The sequence below is a fragment of the Cyrtonyx montezumae genome, unplaced genomic scaffold, assembly GCF_038088225.1.
Source record: "Cyrtonyx montezumae isolate F1298 unplaced genomic scaffold, pur_monq_1.0 scaffold_8, whole genome shotgun sequence".
In the NCBI taxonomy this organism is placed as follows: domain Eukaryota; kingdom Metazoa; phylum Chordata; class Aves; order Galliformes; family Odontophoridae; genus Cyrtonyx; species Cyrtonyx montezumae.
The window spans coordinates 93,361,814-93,381,488 of NW_027072089.1; the positions used below are offsets into that span (position 1 = coordinate 93,361,814).

A 19,675-nucleotide genomic window follows, 5' to 3' on the forward strand; every position below is an offset into this window, starting at 1 on the left:
AATTAAAATGTACCTCTTTAGGCGATCTGGGGGAACCTTTGAAAGGTTCACTTCAGATTCAGAAACAAAAGGTCAGTGGCTTGCTTTAACCATACATGCATAGTTCTGGGGTTTATAAGGATGGCACAAAGTCCCCTGAGAAAAGATCTTCTCAAGAGAATTCTAATGCTTTCATTTTTCAGCTGGGTGAATCAAACTGTTATGACTAAACTTTCTCACTTTAGCCAGAAACATGAAATTCACATGAAATAAAAATGTTCACTGGATGGCATGCAAAGCAAAAACATTTGAAACAAAAGTAAATTCATTTTTTAAAGTAAGGGTAACATAAACGGGTAAAGGCTTTTTCACTAATTTTAATCTTGAGAGTGATTCAGTGTGTAACCATGGGCCTGTAGTTCAGTTTTATCTTCCATCCAGTCTAAATATTTATGGCAACAAGGTGACATCAGATTTAGCCACTTAAATTAATTTGTCACTTTAAGTCATCTAAATGCTATAGGAAAATGAAGAATTTTTGCTATTCTGATTTTTAACAAATGTTTGGTCTAATTAAGATGGATCATTAACACAGAAGTAAATAAAAAACAAAATATAAACAATGCATAAATGAAGGCATCAGCCTTCGTCAACTCTACATTTTACAACATAACAGCTACTTCAAACCATTTAGTGGTTCCCTACCCTTCCTCGCCAACAAAGGTGATGTAGAGTTTGTTTCGCTGGAGCTCCTTGCGTGAATATGCCATCACCTGGTTGAAGGTGCCTTCCAGCAAGTGGTCACGTCGTATAATTAACCTGTAAATGGAGGCAGAAATAGAGATATAATGATTGAATCTTGTGTGAATCTGAAGGTAAAGAAGAGCTGGTAAAGAAAGAGATTCACTCCCAGAGAAGCTAAACGAAGTTGTGCCCACTGTTGTAGATCTACTTGACTAGTACGCGTTTTCAGTGAGTTCTTTCATTAGGCCTTCCATGTGCTTCAAATGCAAATTTCTTCACAAAACTGTGATGAGGTTCAAAGTGTTGCTCTACTGCTAACACCCTCTGCTCTCTACACTTCCTGCATACAAATTTGTATGGTAGAAGGGTCTGTGAGTCACCTGTGTACATGTGGCCACAGCATTCTGGGATTGGCCCCAAACTCTTCCTGGATTTAATCCAGCAAATGTCTATGGTATTACTGTTTGTGTAGCAGGGTAAGCAAAGGAAATATCATCCTTTGCTTATACAACACATCTTTAACTCATTTGCCAGCTTCTGGAACAATTTAATGAATAGTGCTTGTAAATATCTGGGCAAGAAATCTTTCTTGATCATGTAATAGACTTCTTAAGACAGACCCACTGAAATGTGTTTCCTTATGTCTGGGACTTTCTTAGCATTACTCTGAAGGGGATAACTAATGGCTAGGACTCCCCAGGTCTGTAAGAATATTTTGATGATGATGCTTGCCTGGAATAAATTGCGTAGTTTTAGGGATTTTTTTCCCCCATAACAGATGTGATTCAGTAAAAAGTCAACCTGATGCATTAATTCAATGAGACGCCCAGGAAATACCTTAGAAACAAAGAGTCTTTTAGCCAAGTAGGATTACTCAATCAAATACAAGTAGGTACAGAGTCTCAAGCTAACTACCAAGCTGTCTAGGATGCCAACTCCACAGCTACTAAGATAATGATCTCTAAAACATATAAAGAGAGGCATAAATCTCTCTAGTTCAAATCCACGAGGGCTACCAACACAAAGAACTACCTAACATTGAAACCACATAGATGGGATGACTTCTGTAGGATCATATTCTGGTCCTGAATTATTAATAAGTAGATCCAAAGGATTTGGAGCTGCTCCATTACCACAGTGAAATAGCTGGTAACAATTTATAGTTCATTGCCATGGACAACTGCCTGAACAGATGATCTTCTTACTAGTGAACTATAGAAAGGAATATAAACACCCTTGTTAAACAGGTCAGTGAGAGAATATAAATCTGTAAGAAATAAAATCTCTTCACTCTCTTGCAAGATATGCTCTTATCATATCCTGATGGTTCACATATGAAATCCAATCTCTGGTGTGTTTCCCACTCCCTATCAGTCAGTGCCCTCATTCATGGATAATCATTGAAGACAATTCCAGACCATGTTAGACTATCTGAGTGACCTGTCATAATACTTACTTAATTTTACCTGGACCTTGTCCATATCCTTTGGCTTCAAGTTTTCGATAGAAATTGCGTAGTTTGGCTTCAAAATCCCTCCTATATGGAGAGGGTGCTCTTGCGCTTGCTCGCTGCAGTCCTGGTGAGAAAACAGCATGCTGAACTTCAAGGATCTTTTAAATTCTTTCAAATCATGCAGCTGATGTTTTCAGACACAACTTGCTAACAAACACTTTAGGAACTTCTTACACTAATACAGTCAGTATTAATTGTACTCTACCTGGCAATAATAGAGTTTTAAGTTTTAAGTTTAACTCAGTGACTTTGATGACTTCCAGGACCTATATCTTCTTCAGTAAGAGAACAGTTAAGTTGGCATTGTGTGTGCATGCCTTTATGTTGCCTGAGCCTGTAACTATGATTTATCTGAATAGAAATGCAAAGATCAGGAAGGCAAGATCGAAAGTTTGACATGTACAACTCCCACTTCCTGGCATTTGTTTTCTTTTCCTTTTGCACTTTTAAGAGATCTCTCTCCTTTATATTCTATATCTCCTTACTTGGCTGGATTAAACCTCTGGAGCTCAAAGCAGCACTTCTATCTGGAGCCTAGCACCCCAGCCAAACAGAGAATCAGGTTTCCCAGAGTTAATCTGACTGTGTATTAAACACTTCCAGTCATCAACACAAAAACCCTTTGTGGCACCAAGAAGGATTTCCGTCAGCAAGAAATGTGACAGTTTCCTATCATGGTTCATACATACAGATTTTCAGTAATTTGGGATCTATTTTGTTTTGAAGTCTACATTTTTGAAGTGTCTGATTAGTCCTTTTGTATGAACAAGTGCCATGCCATGGGAATATGTCATGGATCATGTCAAAGAATGGATCCATGAAATCTCATTTCCCTTTCTCATTAGAAAAGACAATATGAACAAGCTCTTTTATGAGAAATATGGCAGAAAGTCCTCCATAGGAAAGCAGAAAAAAACCAAACACGTTTAGTGGGAGCACAATGTATGTGATTGCCAGGAGGAAAGCACATTAGTAATTCTGTGCAGGTAAAACAGAAAGGAGTATTTATATGCTGTGCAAGGAGATTCCCTTGTGACCCTTTTCTTAAGACTTTTTGTCCCCCATAACATAAGGGAATTGTAGTTCTCAAGGGATATGAAAGTAGTGGCAGGAATAAGCAAGCAGATAGCATGTTGCCACAAATTAGTATTAGCAATTAGTATGGTTTTATGATTTTTGTTGTATTATTGATATTCCACATCATAACATCATGTGGTGTATTGGGAGTTAAAACAGACTTTGCATCCTTCCTCCTGTCTGTCAGCAGAAAATCTTTGATCTCTTCAATCTTGTGAGGCATGGCTCTAAGCCGGGCTCAGCTCGCTCCAACTGCTGTGGCTCTTGGTTACTGCAATTCTTGTCTTTTCACAAAAACATGGAAAGATCAGTGCATTTCTGTAGGCCAGATTCTTGCCAAGTATCTACATTTTGTCTTGCAGGAGACTTGTTTCTGATCTATCTTGATGTAGAGAAGAGGAGCTACATTTATTTACAATGATGTTAAAACTCATTTATGGCAAAAGGGCATCCTAACTAAACACTGGTTTCTCGGAGACAGAGGCTCAGCATTTAACTTCTTCACAAAAGAAAATCAAGTTTTGCATAGCCAATTCTGAGATTTGGACATCTCTTGTCCTATAATTTTGATCAAAATCAGATAATTTAAATGGATGATTTCAAACATCAGCCAAAAATGGATTTCTTCAGATCACATTTCTGTAAATTTCTCTCAAAATGACCACTGGACACAGCCGTGCATTGAGACTGCAGCAGGGATTGTATATCTTGGCAAAATGGAGAAATCAGCTCCTCAAATTTCTATAGCATAAACAATAACTACAGAGACATACCACAGCTGGAAATAACCTTCTCAGACACCATGTCTTTCTGGAAAATATGTTTCCTGTCAAACCTAAGTTTTCAACATGGGAGGTCAAACAGGATGATCAAGATGATTCCATCAGGTCTTAAAATAGATGAAAGAGGTGAAGTATTTGGAACATAAACTGGAGGCGAGTTAACTCTATAGGAGTACTGGGAGTACTGAAATAAGCCTTTGATTTTGATGTTGCTCTTCGCTCTTGTCACAAAACATGAATGTGCTTTCACATCAGTTACATTTGGAGCATATTATTCTCTTTTTGTTCTTAATTCTTTCCAAATACATGAAAAGCAGCAAAACACATTCTTCAGAATGAGTAATTCCGGATCTGTGTGCTCTAGCTACTGTTAACATTTCAACAGACATGTAACAGCAATGACAACTGATCCAGCAAAAAAGCAGTGTGGGTCAAATTTGGAGTGGGCACTGGAATTAGCAGGTTAACAATTTATGCTGGTTCTCCATCTGTTCCTTTGTATTTATTAGAACAAATACCATAACTGCAAGATTTTGAGTTATTTTTTCCATTCCCTTACCTGGAGAATTTTGGGGTGATGAACAAGGTGAGCAGCGAGGGGAGAAACTGTAACCAGGATGGAAAGCGGCCTGGAGTGGAATGTAGGACATGATATCTTCTTCAAAAAGGCTGCATGTAAAAAGTGACAGAGAGAGGTTTAGTACACATTCATCACATGAGGTAATGCAACATTTTCCATGTAAACTCAAGACAACACGAAAAAGTCTTTAACTGTGCTAAACAGTAGCAGTTAGCACATAAAAATCAAGCTCCCCAGTCCCAATAAAAGTCTTTTTACCCAAACAACATTTACTGCACTGTACTACAGTGTTTTTATGAGGAGTTACATTATTTATTTGTATTGTGAAAAAAGAGGTGTTGTTTCCTTTTGAAAAAAAACCAACAACTTCAAAATAAAACATTTTAACCTGATTGTTTTTATCTACTTCTTCACGGCAACAGCTGTAATAATTGAGCTGATTGTGGATGGATATTATTGCACTGATGGAGGCTGCCTTACAGGAAGTAAGAATGGAACGATAGACACTGGCTGAATATTTTGAGTGACTCTTAGTAAAAATGAATCTTAATCTAATTATAAATGGTCTGGAAGATTTAACAAAATCTTATCAATTATGCTGGGAAAGAGACAGATACTTTATCTGGTACAATAAATAACAATATTATGCTTTTGATCAAATTGATTACCTCAGCAGAATTACTAAATCTGCATCACAAGACAACTTTTCAAGCCCATGTGTACCCTCTGTCCGAATATAATGGATCTTCTCCCTGAAACATAAATAATATTACTGACAAGAGGACAAAAAAAAAAAAAAAAAGGGTGAAGAGCACTTGCCACAGTCGAGGCATGAGGTAGATATAAAATTATCACTCCTTGGTGTTTTGCCAGTTCCTGTTTCTCTCTTTCCAAAAATGGCAGACATCTTAAACTGCCTGATTAATTTGCTAATCACCCTAACAAACTAACAAAAAATAATCTATTCATATCACTCAGTTGCCTGATCCTAAAGCAAGAGATATACCATTTTTTAGAAAACAAAGTAATTCCTTGCCTTCTAAGTCCATGTGTAACATTATAGCTATCGTCACTGACAGACAGACTTCTTGTTTAAGGTTACAACTAATGTATCACTTTTCTTTAAGAGAATTTCATATAATACCACTTCCTATACCTCTGCCCATTCTAGCTGATAAAAGCCACACTAATATATTATTGATATTGATTGATAAACAAAGAAATTACATGCTGCATGTATAAAATCATGCATTTTGCTCCTTAAAATGAATACTAACAAGGATGGATAGCATGGGATAGGATCCTAACAGTAGGTCAGACTCATGAAAACCACAGAGCTACATCCCAGTCTGCCAGTATGTTTCTGTAACACTGCAGTATCCAATAATATTTATTGCAAAATCAAGTTAAGAGATTCTATCTCAAGTCAAGGATGTACTTTAGTACCTCTCTGGCTGGGACAGAGTCAAGCCCTGTAAAAGGTGGACATTTGCCACCTAGGAGTTTGCTTAAGGTCTGCTATATGAGCACTAGATAGTAGTTTTGGATTACTTCTAACCTAAGCTACAATCAAAGCAACGACTTGGAGGCAAAGGGCTCGATATTCTGTTACAAATCTCATTATGTGCTGGCTAAGCTGCATAGTCCCTATCACTAGTTAATTTTGTTCTCTGCTCAAAAGGAGATAAAACCATCATCTGTTCTCTGAGAAATGAGAATTCGAATTACAGCTGAGGAAAAAAGACAGTCTGGAATAATATGATGGTGAAGATAAAAATTTCTCAGTTACAGAAATGTACATCTTGAATACAAGCAGCAGTTTTCATTATTTCTGTCTCATTTTATTTGCATGTATTAATTCCTCCAGGAATCAAGTCTAATCCTTATACCCAAAGAACTCTTTATCTGGCTCTCATGTCTAAATTATGAGTCAGGAGGGCTATCAGCAGAAAGCTGGCTACAAGATCTTGAAGGCTTTTCTGTTGCTCCTCCTTCACTTCTTTACCATTTCCCCACTTGCACTTTTCTCTGTGCACAGTAAACTAAACCACTGGGCCAAACTCTGGGTTGGTGTACACTGGTATCGCTGAGACTGACTGACACCAGCTCAGGTTCTAGGCCAAAACAATTAATCTAACTTTTGGAATTAGAATGAATTTAAAATTGTATTGGCTTTCAGTTCTGATTTTTTCTTTTATACCTAATAGAAAAGAAATGGGTGTAATAAAAACAGAGATGCAATTTAATTACTTAGGAAAGGACTACTTTAAGCTATGAGAAAGAGTAAAGATAGGAGCACTTCATAATGTTGCTGCTTATAAAATTTAGAATGACTATGTCCATGGGTTGAGTATAAATCTGACCACAAGGTAAAATCCTACTTCTACAGAAATTACTGTCTTTTTGCTGCTCACTCCCATTAAGACCATAATGCTATCTTCTGAAAAGCAAGGTGATAACTGTAGATGAAGATAATTTCTGCTATTCAGTAATACTTAAGAGTGACATTTCTGGATAGCATTCAAGTTCATCTTTTTTTTGCAACAGTTAGTAGAATTTAATTTTTACACTACAGTAAATAATTTATGGAACTTGGTGTCAGCAGTGTGGAAACAAAGCAGTACCTGAGTGCATGGTTTCTGGCCAAGCTGGGCTGACGCTCTTGCAGCATCTCAAAAATGTTGGGTTGGCGTAGAAATGCAACAATCTTGTCATTGTAAGCTAGAAATGAAAAAAAAAGTAATACAGAGGCTTTATTTACCACTGAGGGAGCCTTTTGGGCGCTACTGTGAAGATGCAGAGGCCCACTGACTGCACTGCTAGTGAAACAAGGGATAACATGGAGCTGTGTATGTGATCAAACAATTGCGCTAAAATGTTTTTTTGTGAGCTCTGCTTTGAAAAGGGAAACTTGGCTTACCCAGAGGTAATGTCTCATAATGATGCTGGTTTCGAATAGCTGTTACGAGACTATTGCCTGGTCTGGCCAACAGAGCAACTCCTCTGTTCCGAGAGACTTCAGAGGCCTACAACAAAAGAGGAAAGGGGAAGAATGGTCAAATGGCAATCGGCAGCAGATCAACTAATAAAAATGTGTCTGATCTTTTTTTGTGACTTGCAGAATGGTCCATGATGCTGACTGATTGAGGGATATACATATACTATACTATACAGTATCTTGTTCCAGCATAACTGCATTTTGTCAAGATTTTTACTGCAACATTAATTTGAAAAAGAAAAAAAAAACACAGCACAACACTACAAGTGTTCTCTCTGTATTGTTGAAAGAATATTTAATATTGGAATAATATGAGAGAGATGTAACTGTGCTGAGCAAAGGTCAGAAAAGGGCTTTTGCCTAACTTGTATAATCAGAAACAGATACTGAATTGTATATGCTGAAAAAAAACCAAAAAACACCATAATCTGAAAAGTAGATAAATAAAGAGGAATAAAGAGGAAATCTATCACTGCTACTTATTTGAGAGACTTGACTTAAAGAATGCCACTATCCTAAACACAGTAAGAGGGATTAATCTCAGGAAGGCAGATACATTGAGTATACTAAAAGCCGTAACATAACAGCAATTTGTCTTCAGTATGTCATTTCTTGCTATGTAACTATACGTGGGATTGTACAAACTGAGGGGAACCCACCTCTCACACATATGTGTTCCTCCAAAATGTAGTCACAGGAAAGCCAACAGTTTTTATCACTGCTAAAAATTCAGTGTCAGGACAAGATGTGTATGGTATCCAACTGTCATTCTACTGGGATGATGGCAACTTCCTTCTTGCTGCACAAACTGTAGTACTTGACAACCAGTTCAGGAAGAAACTGCCCCTACTCCAATATTTTAAATGCTGAGGTCTGCATCCAAGCAAGGGATTTGATTTAGTAGTTTAGTGGATAGGGAAGGTGATAGGAGGATAGTTGGACTAGATGATCTTTCTAGGTCCTTTCCAACCGAACGTACCTATGAACCTATAAGTAGTGCCAATCCATTTTTAGTACTATGGCCAAATGCCAGATCTTCCAGCTGGACATAAATGAAAACTGAGAAACTAAATGTGACTGGCAAGTTGCCTCTGGAGCACATAAAGAATAAAAAGTTTATGTGTAACAAGATGCCAGTCAATGTACTTCATACTTGAAAACACACAGGCTAAACAATAAAAATCTTGATGACTCTGATTAAACATACTGTAATTGAAAAACACAAAACTTGTGAAAGTGCACACTTTTATTCATGATTCAGTTATAATTGTGCTTGTACCCATTTTATGCTGGTATACATCAGCTGGCTACAAGAGATGTATTCCAGTGTCAAGGAGAACAGTCAAGCCTGCAGTTCTTAATGGGCTGATGTGCTAATCTTGGTCCAATCCCTTTCACCTTTAAGAAACAGGCAATTTATGACTGAACTTTCAGACACATCATATACAGTGTACTAACTGAAAGGCAATGAATGCCACAGGGATTGATGCAATTTAAACTGCATCTATGTTTTTGTTAAAAGCTCTATGAGTGTAATGAAAACCTTGGCTGTGAAACCAGTTTTGTCTCCTCTTCAACCCTAATAAACAACAGCCTTGTGGTGTACTCTGCTCTCACAGGGACATTCTCTAAGTCTTGGCCCAAATACACAACTCCCCTGTGCTGAGTTAAATCTTCTCTCCTTCTTCCTAGGTCTCCATCTAACATCCTCATGGCCCAACAGACACCATAAGTTTAGCTCAGGAAGCTTTTGCCCTTTGACTCAGGCATCCGATCTGGCAGACACAATTTGTCCTTCACAGCATTCACTCTATGCTATGGAAGGAGGAGGAGGTGTAGCTGCAAATGTCTCCCTATAATCCATTACCAGAGTGGGCTTGGAGCTCTTCCGGGCACAGCTGTTCCTCACCTCATGCTTGAAATATAGAAATCCCATGCCCTTGTTGGTACACATAGATATAATGACCAGAAGGTAGAAACAAGGTTAGGGGTAGGGGTAACTGAAGAATTAAAGCCCTGTCTCTAACAAAAATAAGCACAATTGTCACACGGCAACTGCAGAGTACCTCTGCACAGCTTGAGGCTGAATTCTCTTCCTCCTTATGTCAACTCATTCTATCTTTTCTGTTTGCTAACCTATCTGAACTGCCTCAAAGCACACTCCTGAGACAGGAATTTTGAAAGGAAATGTGGATAGACCTAATGAAGGGAAACCTTCACTCACCTCTTCCCTACTTTGGATTAAAGTCAAATAGAATCTAGTTCTGTAGGTACCTTAGCAGAATAAACTGCACACACTGTGTGGTGCTGTACTTCTCTTTATCACCATCATTAGACATTGCTAATGCTATGTTTGGATCCTAGTCTTTGCACATTTACACCTCTAAACAACTATTCTCTGGCAAAAAAAAACAGGAAAAATCCTAGCTGTCTGATTACCTTCAATTTAGTTAATACTCCTCTTTCCAATCTTTTAGTTAATACAGCACAATTGATTGCTCCATTTTAGTATTTAATTACACTTGTCTTGACTGCTCTGACTAATCAAATAATTTAATTTAGATCAGTATATTATTCTCTAATTAAAAGAAAATAAATCCTTCTAAAGACTTTATAATTGGGTTCATCTAATGCAGGGTAAACTGATATACTAGATAACTGATATTATCTATAACTGATATTATAGACTGGGTTTAACAGCACTGTAATAGATTCTGAGATCCTGCAACCAGAGTGGAGTCTCCAGCCCCATCACAGAGCCTTTCAGTGACATAATATCATTTCCTGGGCTTTATATCACTGCTGGATTTGAGAGTCTCCTGCCTGTTTGAGTCCTCCTACTTGCTTTCTGTAGTTTGGGTCAGTAAGGGAAGTTATACACTGCTACATCTTTGTATATCCTCAGTCTTTCTTACTAATCAGAAACTACTGCTACTTTGTTATGCGTGCATACTTCTTTCTCTTTTGTCTATAAAATCTCTATCATTCCATCATAGTGATCTGTACTGCAGAAAAAAAATTCAGAGAGAGAATGGAAAGTTTTCATTCAAAAATTAGGTAACCAGGAGTTCCATCAACAACCTTTTCTCTCTGAAAGATTGAAGCCCTTAAGGAAGTGCTCATGGAAGCCTCAATAGCATTCTTGTCAAACTAATTAATATATGATGTGTAAAATACATTTAACATCAAAAATTTATACAGATGAACATCAAAACTTTTACAGAGGTCATTTGTTTAGGAGAAAAATTCAAACAGACAAAAGCATAAATATTAAAAAATAATTTATGAAATAGATGTTTTCCTGGAAGAGGGAAATGGGGATAATTGTATGCAGAAATCTTTTTTTTTCCCTTAAATAAACAACACAGCCCATTCACCATGTACATATGAAGTTAGAAGTAGTGGTTTGAGTCTCTGCTTGACCTGTTAGTCGTTGGATAAGTTTTGAATAAAAAGACTTGAAAGCAATAGACGGCCTGAGACAGAAACTGTTTGACTGCTTTCTGTTCTCTACTGATAATGAAATTACTTTCCATAAAGCAAAGACAACTGCCACATTTGAGAAAATTTATTTTTATGCTTTAATTTCATGAATAAATCCTAAAAGCATACATGGAATACTGAAACAGTTATTTATTTGTGATGTGGAGTATTCAATTCAATACCACAGACCATTAGGCAACAGCCAAGGCCAAGTTTTGATAAACTGGAAAGATTTGTAAGATTCACAGATATCACAGAAGGGAGAGCCAGTGATCACTGTTCGTTACATGATCACCACAACCTAATCACCGCACTACATTTAGCCAGAGAAATCTGTAATTTGATGGTAAGGCTGTCATAGTTTTATGATTTTTATTACTGGTATTCTATATCATAACACTGTGTAGTGTACTTTGAGTCAAAGAGTTAATGCTGCAGTTCTGAGGATTGTCGATAGTTCTGGTTACCTGTCCCAGAAGAGAAGAATGAATTACAGTTCCCAAAAGACTTTATTATTCTGTTTCTGTTTTCTGTTCAGAGGGAAAGATAACACTGACTGGGAGTCATGGGAGTCTCTTTCTGCCTGTCTCTGCAATGCATGCTCCTTAGCTGTCTCACCTTCAGCATTAGAGTAACATATTCAGTTTTTGGACACGCATTTTATTTGGTTTTTTAGCTTCAATTCCAATTGTATCATATTTTGTTACCTCGTATTCTTCTATCTTACTTAGTAAATTAGCTTTCTCCTTTAGCTTGTTGCCGCTGCTTTCCTCCCTTGGGCCCATCTCCCTATCTTTTCCATACCCCCTTTCCCTTTTTTTCCAGGGCATGGGTCCATGGGTCCTTTCCTGCCCATTAGTCACAGAACTAGGACAAACTGGACTGGAATCATGACAAAGACAAAACTGGCTTTTGTATGGGGTACATCCTTCAGAAGAGCACTGAGTTTTGGCTGGACAGTATGAACAAATAGAGATGCAGTAACTATGTAGATCAGTTCTTATGGATAACTCTTCTCACTGAATTTCAATTCTGCCTTATTTCAATTGAATTGGTTAGATTTTACTTCCTACATCCAGTTCTTGCAATACCAGTTCTTTGCTAAGTTAAATAAGTTCATAAGTTCATAAGTTCATAAGGTTGGAAAGGACCTATAAGATCATCTAGTCCAACCATCCTCCTATCACTATCTCTACCCAACTACTAAATTAAGTCCTTTAGCACCTCATCTAAACGCTTCTTGAACAGCGCTAGGGATGGTGCCTCAACCACCTCCCTAGGCAGGCCATTCCAGTGCCTGACCACTCTTTCAGAAAAGAAATGCTTCCTGAGGTCTAATCTAAATCTTCCCTGGCGCAACTTGTGGCCATTCCCTCTCGTCCTGTCATTACTTATCAGGGAGAAGAGGCCTACCCCCTCCTCACCACAACGCCCCTTCAGGAAGTGGTAGAGTGCAATAAGGTCTCCTCTGAGCCTCCTCTTCTCCAGACTAAACAATCCCAGCTCCCTCAGCCGCTCCTCATAAGACTTGTGCTCCAGGCCCCTCACCAGTTTTGTTGCCCTTCTCTGAACACGCTCCAGGGCCTCAATGTCCTTCTTGTAGTGAGGGGCCCAAAACTGAACACAGTACTCGAGGTGCGGCCGTACCAGAGCTGAGTACAGGGGGATGATCACCTCCCTGCTCCTGCTGGCTACACTATTTCTAATACAGGCCAGGATGCTGTTGGCCTTCTTGGCCACCTGGGCACACTGCTGGCTCATGTTGAGCCGAGCATCAACCAACACCCCCAGGTCCTTTTCCTCTCTACATTCTTCAAGCCATTCTGCCCCAAGCCTATAGCATTGCATGGGGTTATTGTGGCCAAAGTGCAGGACCCGGCACTTGGGGTGTCGGGAATTCCAGAATAGAATAGAATAGAATTCCAGACCTTATATATTTTTTCTGTCTACTGCTGAGTACTGTGGTTATAATTTCCTAGAACCATGACAACTTCTTCATGATTACACAATTCAAAGCAACTGACAATTGTGTGAAGCTGGGGAATTCCTTTTTTCCCATTTGGGCTCATTTATCATAGAATCACAGAATGGCTTGGGTTGGAAGGAATCCCAAGGATCATCAAGTTTCCACCCCCCTGCCACATGTAGGGCCACCAACATCCAGATCTGGTACTGCACCAGGTTGCCCAGAGTCCCATCCAACCTGGTCTTGAACACTTACAGGGATGGAGCATCTGCAGCCTCTCTGGGCAGCCTGTTCCACCACCTCACCACTCTCTCTGTGAAAAACTTCCCTGACATCCAATCTAAATTGTCACTACTTGAGCTTAAAACCATTCTCCCCTTGTAATTTACCTATGATTTTTACCTGCTATTTCACAGAATCACAGAATCAAGAAGGCTGGAAAAGACCTTTTCCAGTCCAACCATTCACCCATCACCAATAGCTCTCACTAAACCATGTCCCTCAACATAACGTCCAAACGCACCTTGAACACCTCCAGGGTCAGTGATTCCACCACCTCCCCAGGCAGCCTATTCCAGTGCCTGATCACTCTTTCAGAGTAGCAGAATTTCTTAACATCCAGCCTGAATCTCCCCTGGCGCAACCTGAAGCCATTCCCTCTAGACCTGCTTAGACTGCAAAGTCCCTGGAAAGTCCAGAGAAACACTCAGCAACTCCTTTTGGCACTTGGGCAGACTGTCATTTATGTGCGCAAAAGCAGGGAGGAGAGTTTTGACCCCAGCTCATTTCTATGCCCTCTCTGGCATTCACAAGGAATCATGACTGAAGCTGCACTGCTCTGCTCTTCTTCATTTGGCATCTGTACAGTATGCTCAAGATTGGCAGTCATCTTTCTTGGTCCTTTATACCATCTTGGTGACAGATTTCAGAGGCCACACCACCTGCTAAACAAAAAAAAAACCAACAACTACATGCGTGACCTATTGTGGGGAAACTGTTTTAATGGGGGAAATGTACTCAATGATCTCTTGAAGTCCGCTCCAACTCTTGCAATCCTGTGATTCATAGGACAAAAGCATATCCAAACATACTGTGAAGAAACAGCATGGAACATGTAGTTTCATGGGTCAAATTGCAAAGATTTGAATCTTTTCCTCGTAAGTGGCTTTCAGGCACTGATCAAAAGTCCTTGGAAATCAATGATAGGAGCAAATATTTCCAGAGGGGAAGCTAATGGCTATGGCAAGGGTGCATAAGCACCATGAGACCTGGGCCACTGAAGCAGTCAAAGTACTAACACTCATAGCTGCGAAGACAGAATAAGGTCCTGTTTCATTAGCTCATCATGCCAAATCAGTGCCCTTGATGAACAGTTTACAGTTTCTTCAGAGTCATTACTTCATTACTCTCTTCATTCTCTTCCCTGCACGTGACATTTTATTTTTGTCAGTCCTGCGACCACTTGCAGAACTAAGTGTGTTTCTTAGGAGAGGTTGGCTGAGTAGCTCAGCAGTGTTTCTGTCCTTGTCTAGATGAATTTGTAACCAAGCCTCGGGAAAGTATAAGCCGAAATATGGATCACCACATACATGTCTTTCACATTCCTATCACTTGAATCAGTCTCAATAAAAACATTAAAGTACAGGCTGCTGGCAGAGGGAAGATGGTTGGAAGATAGGACTGAAAGAGACACTGATGCACTTCAATCTCCAGAAAATATTTTGCTGCACTCACACAAAATTCCAAGACTCCATCAGAGCTACTTAAATCATGCCTGCCCTTGATTCTGAAGTACTGACCTCACACTTCAATGAGCTCTTGATTCTAAGCTCCTTTGCTAGTGGGAAGTGTTCAGACTAGTCCTGCTGCAACAAATTTCAATGTTAATTTCACAAGTACTGCTTCTGATGATTTAGTGCAAGAGGAAGATTCTCTGGCCCTTATGCATATCTACTCCCATTCAGCCACAATATTCACAAATCTTCAACTTACGAAGAATCTAATTACTATTACTCTTTCCTTCTTAACTCCATAAAACACAACTAGGATTTATGAACATGCCACTCTGGCCATGCTACTCAGTGACAGAAGCCATTTCCATGAAACATACAAAAGATTGTTTAGCATGATTTGAAGGTCAGGGAAGCAAACCTTAACATGCCTTCCTGCACCTACTAGGGAGTATATCTCTTCAGAGCACAGTGTCACAGTGAAAAATGAAGAAAGATACAAAGCTGCTGAAATATACAAGTATACAGATAGTAAGTGGCTTGCCTTTACTAAAGCAAGACAAGGATGTCAAACATGGATTCTTCTTTTAAAATCTGTTTTGTCATCAATTCGTTGTGATTGTTTAGTTTGTTTATTAATTTATTCTGAAAATGGTAAAAATATAAATCTTCATTATCATCAAACGCTCACAGAAGCCGTTCACAGAAATACTTAAGAAAGAACTCGTCTTTAGAAAATAAAAATTCACAAGAACTTTGTTTCAACACATTTTAAATTGACTGCAGTAAAAAGGGATCAGTATTGATACTAGCATGGTTACCTCTCCAGCACTGTAGCTACGAAGCCGCTGAAGATGTTGCCTGTGAGTCAGGTGATTGGGGAGACGACCATTCTGCAGTGGGATCCTGGGATCTATAAATGTGGTAGCACGACTGTTGTGGTCAACGAAGAAAGACTGAAATATACAGGAACAATGCAGAGTGGTTATTTTTGGCAGAAGAAGGCCAAATGTGTGACTGTACTGTGGCAACATACAGTGAAAATGACTAGAAACTGCATGTCAGAAGTCCCCTGTTAAGACATAGATCATGGATAGTATCTGCAAATGACAGGACTTTCTTAGCCAAGTTTATAACAGCTCTTGGGACATACCTGAAGCTACACAGCTCAAAATTACATGTAATAGACATGAGGTAAACAAGGCAGAAGAGAATAAAATTACTAGGGAACACTGCTTATTGGGTAGCAAAGCCTCATGGAAGCAGTCACTAAGCCAAACCATTCAGTCATGATAGATCTCTACTCTGGATGAAACTTTTATTAGTCCAGTACTGCCTCAGATATTGTGTGATATTCCACAGAAAGCTAGAAAGTTACAACTATGCTGTATAACATTTTTTCCTGAAGCTTTGTTCTGCTTTTAAAATAGCTCTGCTTGCTGCAGGTGTTGTTTAATTCAAATCTTTACTGGTTTTGAGACAAGAATGAGGGGACCTTCAGTGACCATGTAGATTGATGTGCTATGTTAAACAAGTGATTTGTTTTGTTGGTTCTCTTACCTTCCCCTGCTGGTCAGTTTTTATCTCCCACCCACGTGGAAGCTCTAGTCGGGTGTCAGCAAACATGTTGATAAAATTTACCAGGTCTCTGTTGTGCTGATAGCGCTCAAAATTACGAGCATCTCTACGGATCTTCAGAATCATATGCTTCAAGCAGGTACTGTTAGTGAAGACTCGATAGGCACTCTTTGAAATGGAGAAAAGAAGTTAGAAAAAACAGTTCTGATGTCAAAATGACATTTAGCTATTTCTTGGGACATCTGTCCAAAGAACTGAAACACATACTGGGAGAGTTGCATTAAAATGAACAACTATTTTACACAAACATTTAGAAGTAAGAAATATAATCTAGAAAACCAAACATCTACCTATACTATGAACAGTTACTCTCCACAAAAACTACTTCATAAAGCACTCCAGAACAACAGTTAGCTAAAACACCACCTACTCATGTTGCATGTATTTTATTTTATTTCGTTCACAGACTAGCAGAAAGTCTGCTTGTGTGTCTGGATGATCCAAGAAAGGTGCAAAGACTGCTGTGGACATGTATTTATTTACTACAAAATACATGTTGTAGCAACACTTTTTCACATCCACAGGCCATTACACTTGGATCTTTACTCCAGGGAAAAAGTTCAAGGCAGGGTAGGAAACTTTATGAACAATCTGCATTCCTTCTGAGCATGTCACTAGACAAAAAATAAGTGCACAGGTTATACTGGTCACCCAAAAGGACTGAACTACTCACTAGAGCTTTCATTTTACTACATGAAATACTTCCCGCAGACCCTGTCTTCTTGAGCAATTAAGGATCATTGGAGAATTGTTGACTCCAGTGAAGTGAGTCCCAGTGTGTCTATATATAATCTGTCCAGTGAGTCTGGCTCCAAAAGCTTTGAGTTCTCAATTTCTGTGCTTTTAATGCATTTTTACCACTACAATACAGTAAAACATTTTCAACTATTGGTTTTATTATGTAGGGTTTATAATTGTGGTAGTGCTCAGAAGAGAATACTCCTTGTAGCACAAGGTCCTTAATTATGGTAAAACATTGGTATATGTAGTGAAATCAAAGAGATATCTCTACCCTGAATATGCAACCTGATTATAACTCAGGAAAGCTTTGTCAGCCAGCCTACTCCCTTAGAGAAGTTACATTTTGATCTAATTTTTGATCAATAACTCTGATCAGCACTATAGAAACCAAAAATGTAATGTAGATTTCTCTCTCAATGGAAATAAAGTATCTGCATAATGAGAGCTTTTCCCTTTTAACTCTAACTGCTGGATAATGTTTTCCAGTCCCAGCTTCACTGGTATAATTAATAGCTTGAAATTTTAACAGGAGCATGTGGTTAAAATGTAACAACTGCATTAAGCTAGGAGTTATGTGGGTCATTATTTCTGTGTAAGTGGAATCTATATGACCATTTGACAGATGTTTCAACAGATCGTTATGGCTTCCATATTAAAGACAATTTTATAAGCTCAAAGTGAAGGCCTCTCTTGACTTTTTTATTTCAGTGAGAAATGAAATTGGTTAAATCGTGAACTGTTTCTTGCACCACTGAAGAAACATTTGCTACTTTTGCAAATAACTGTACTGAATGAAAATGATTTTGTACCCAGATATAAATCATCATTTATCACCCTGACCATGGAAGAAATTATGTGCACTCCATAACATAGTTCAGGTCATGTCAGATGAGTAAAGATATGCCTTCTTTTGCAGGATCTCAAGAGCAAATAAACTCTGGTAGAGGCTTAAGAGGACAGACGGCTTCAATTCACAAAGCATTACAGCCATAACTGGACATTTGTCGTTAACTAAAAACTGTGCTGATATAACTCTCAAAGTGTTTCCATTTCTTTTCTTTTCAAAAAGGAAGAGCGTCCCTATCCAGAAATTGAGCAATTTCCAAAAATTCAGCAGTCATGCGTGCATGCCCAGCTGAACATGCATTCAAGACAAGGAAACCAAGGCTGGAACTCAATAACTGCATCTTCTTTTAAGATTTCCCTATATAATTCCTCATGGTGAATCTACCACTAAACTTTTTCCACTTCACATCAGGTTTGCAACAAAACATTCATACTTATTGTATTAATAATAATAATAATAAAAGACAATTGCTTTAATGTTTGAAAATTCATTTTCATTCTTGTTTTCTTTTTTTTCATAAAATAGCTACTCTGACTCAAGTCAGTATTTCTTTCACAGCTTTGTGTCTACCTGCTTCTTGAGTGTGCAAATTGGGGTTAATAACTTTTCCCCTCTCTGTTGCCCTGAGTGAGGTTCCTCAGGAACACAGCTCCAAAAGTTAACAACCTCACTCACTGCAGGAACAGACAACAGAATCATCAACCTGAAATCACATTCACTGTGCATTCTCCCTGAAGGCCTCGGGCACAGTACTGGGACTCAGAAAAAGCAAATCATAATTACTCACATAGTTTGCATGCAGCACGGTGAAGAACTCAGGATTTGTGATAAACTTCACAGCTGGAGACTGCAGCAATAAGGTGATTTTTTGAGAATTCACAGGAGAAAGGGAACCTTCCCTCCTAATCTCTGGAGAGAAACCAAAAGAAGCACAATTTTATTAACAGTCGCAAAGAGTCTGTTATCTAGTCTCTACTGAGTGGCTACAAAAGTGACAATATAAAAATGTCACCATCCTGCCCAGTGTATGTACTCTTGTGTTTTCAGGACAAGCCTACTGGTAAAACTGTAGGGTGTTCTCATGGTTAGTGCTGCCATGCTCACAGGGCAGGAGCTGGATGCTCCTGGATATTAAAAAACTCCACCCCATATATACTCCTTGACCCTAAACAACAGTTTGACCACAACAGTTTTTAGAAGCTGACAGTTCAGTTCAGTACTATTACTGACTGGTTCCACCTGCTGTCAATTTTAGAGAAAAGAATTCTTTTTCAACATGGAACATTAAGAAAATTCAAGTAGATATGCTGATTCCATCCCTTTGTCTGCTACTTTACACAAGGATGGCAAGAAGACACTTATTATAGCAAACATGTAAGACAACCCTAGGTGAGAATGAACCAATAGAAAAGAACTACTTATTCATTTTGGTGGCACAATTTCTCAAAGCAGGTATCTATTTTTGTGAGTTTATAAGTTGCATGGTGATAATTAGTCTGATTGTTGATGTTTCTTATCTGAATAAAAACATCTAAGCGGATGGTTTTGCAATTGCTTTAAAGAAATATGATTGCCACCAAAAAGAGTAGAATAGTTC

General features: G+C 38.6%; 1 protein-coding gene across 4 annotated transcripts in view; it reads right to left on the bottom strand.

The window, feature by feature from the left end:
* The window catches only part of HECW1 (HECT, C2 and WW domain containing E3 ubiquitin protein ligase 1), a 266,177-nt gene that overhangs the window by 38,648 nt on the left and 207,854 nt on the right, over nucleotides 1–19,675 (bottom strand). For all 4 annotated transcript variants that reach the window (XM_065752992.1, XM_065752994.1, XM_065752991.1 and 1 more), the window contains exons 13-21: nucleotides 18,866–18,987; nucleotides 16,413–16,598; nucleotides 15,674–15,808; nucleotides 7,596–7,701; nucleotides 7,300–7,396; nucleotides 5,344–5,427; nucleotides 4,655–4,764; nucleotides 2,180–2,300; nucleotides 685–798 (exon numbers count right to left, since the gene is read on the bottom strand). In XM_065752992.1, the coding sequence (XP_065609064.1) occupies nucleotides 685–798; nucleotides 2,180–2,300; nucleotides 4,655–4,764; nucleotides 5,344–5,427; nucleotides 7,300–7,396; nucleotides 7,596–7,701; nucleotides 15,674–15,808; nucleotides 16,413–16,598; nucleotides 18,866–18,987 (1,075 nt within the window). The remainder of the gene's footprint in view (nucleotides 1–684; nucleotides 799–2,179; nucleotides 2,301–4,654; nucleotides 4,765–5,343; nucleotides 5,428–7,299; nucleotides 7,397–7,595; nucleotides 7,702–15,673; nucleotides 15,809–16,412; nucleotides 16,599–18,865; nucleotides 18,988–19,675) is intronic.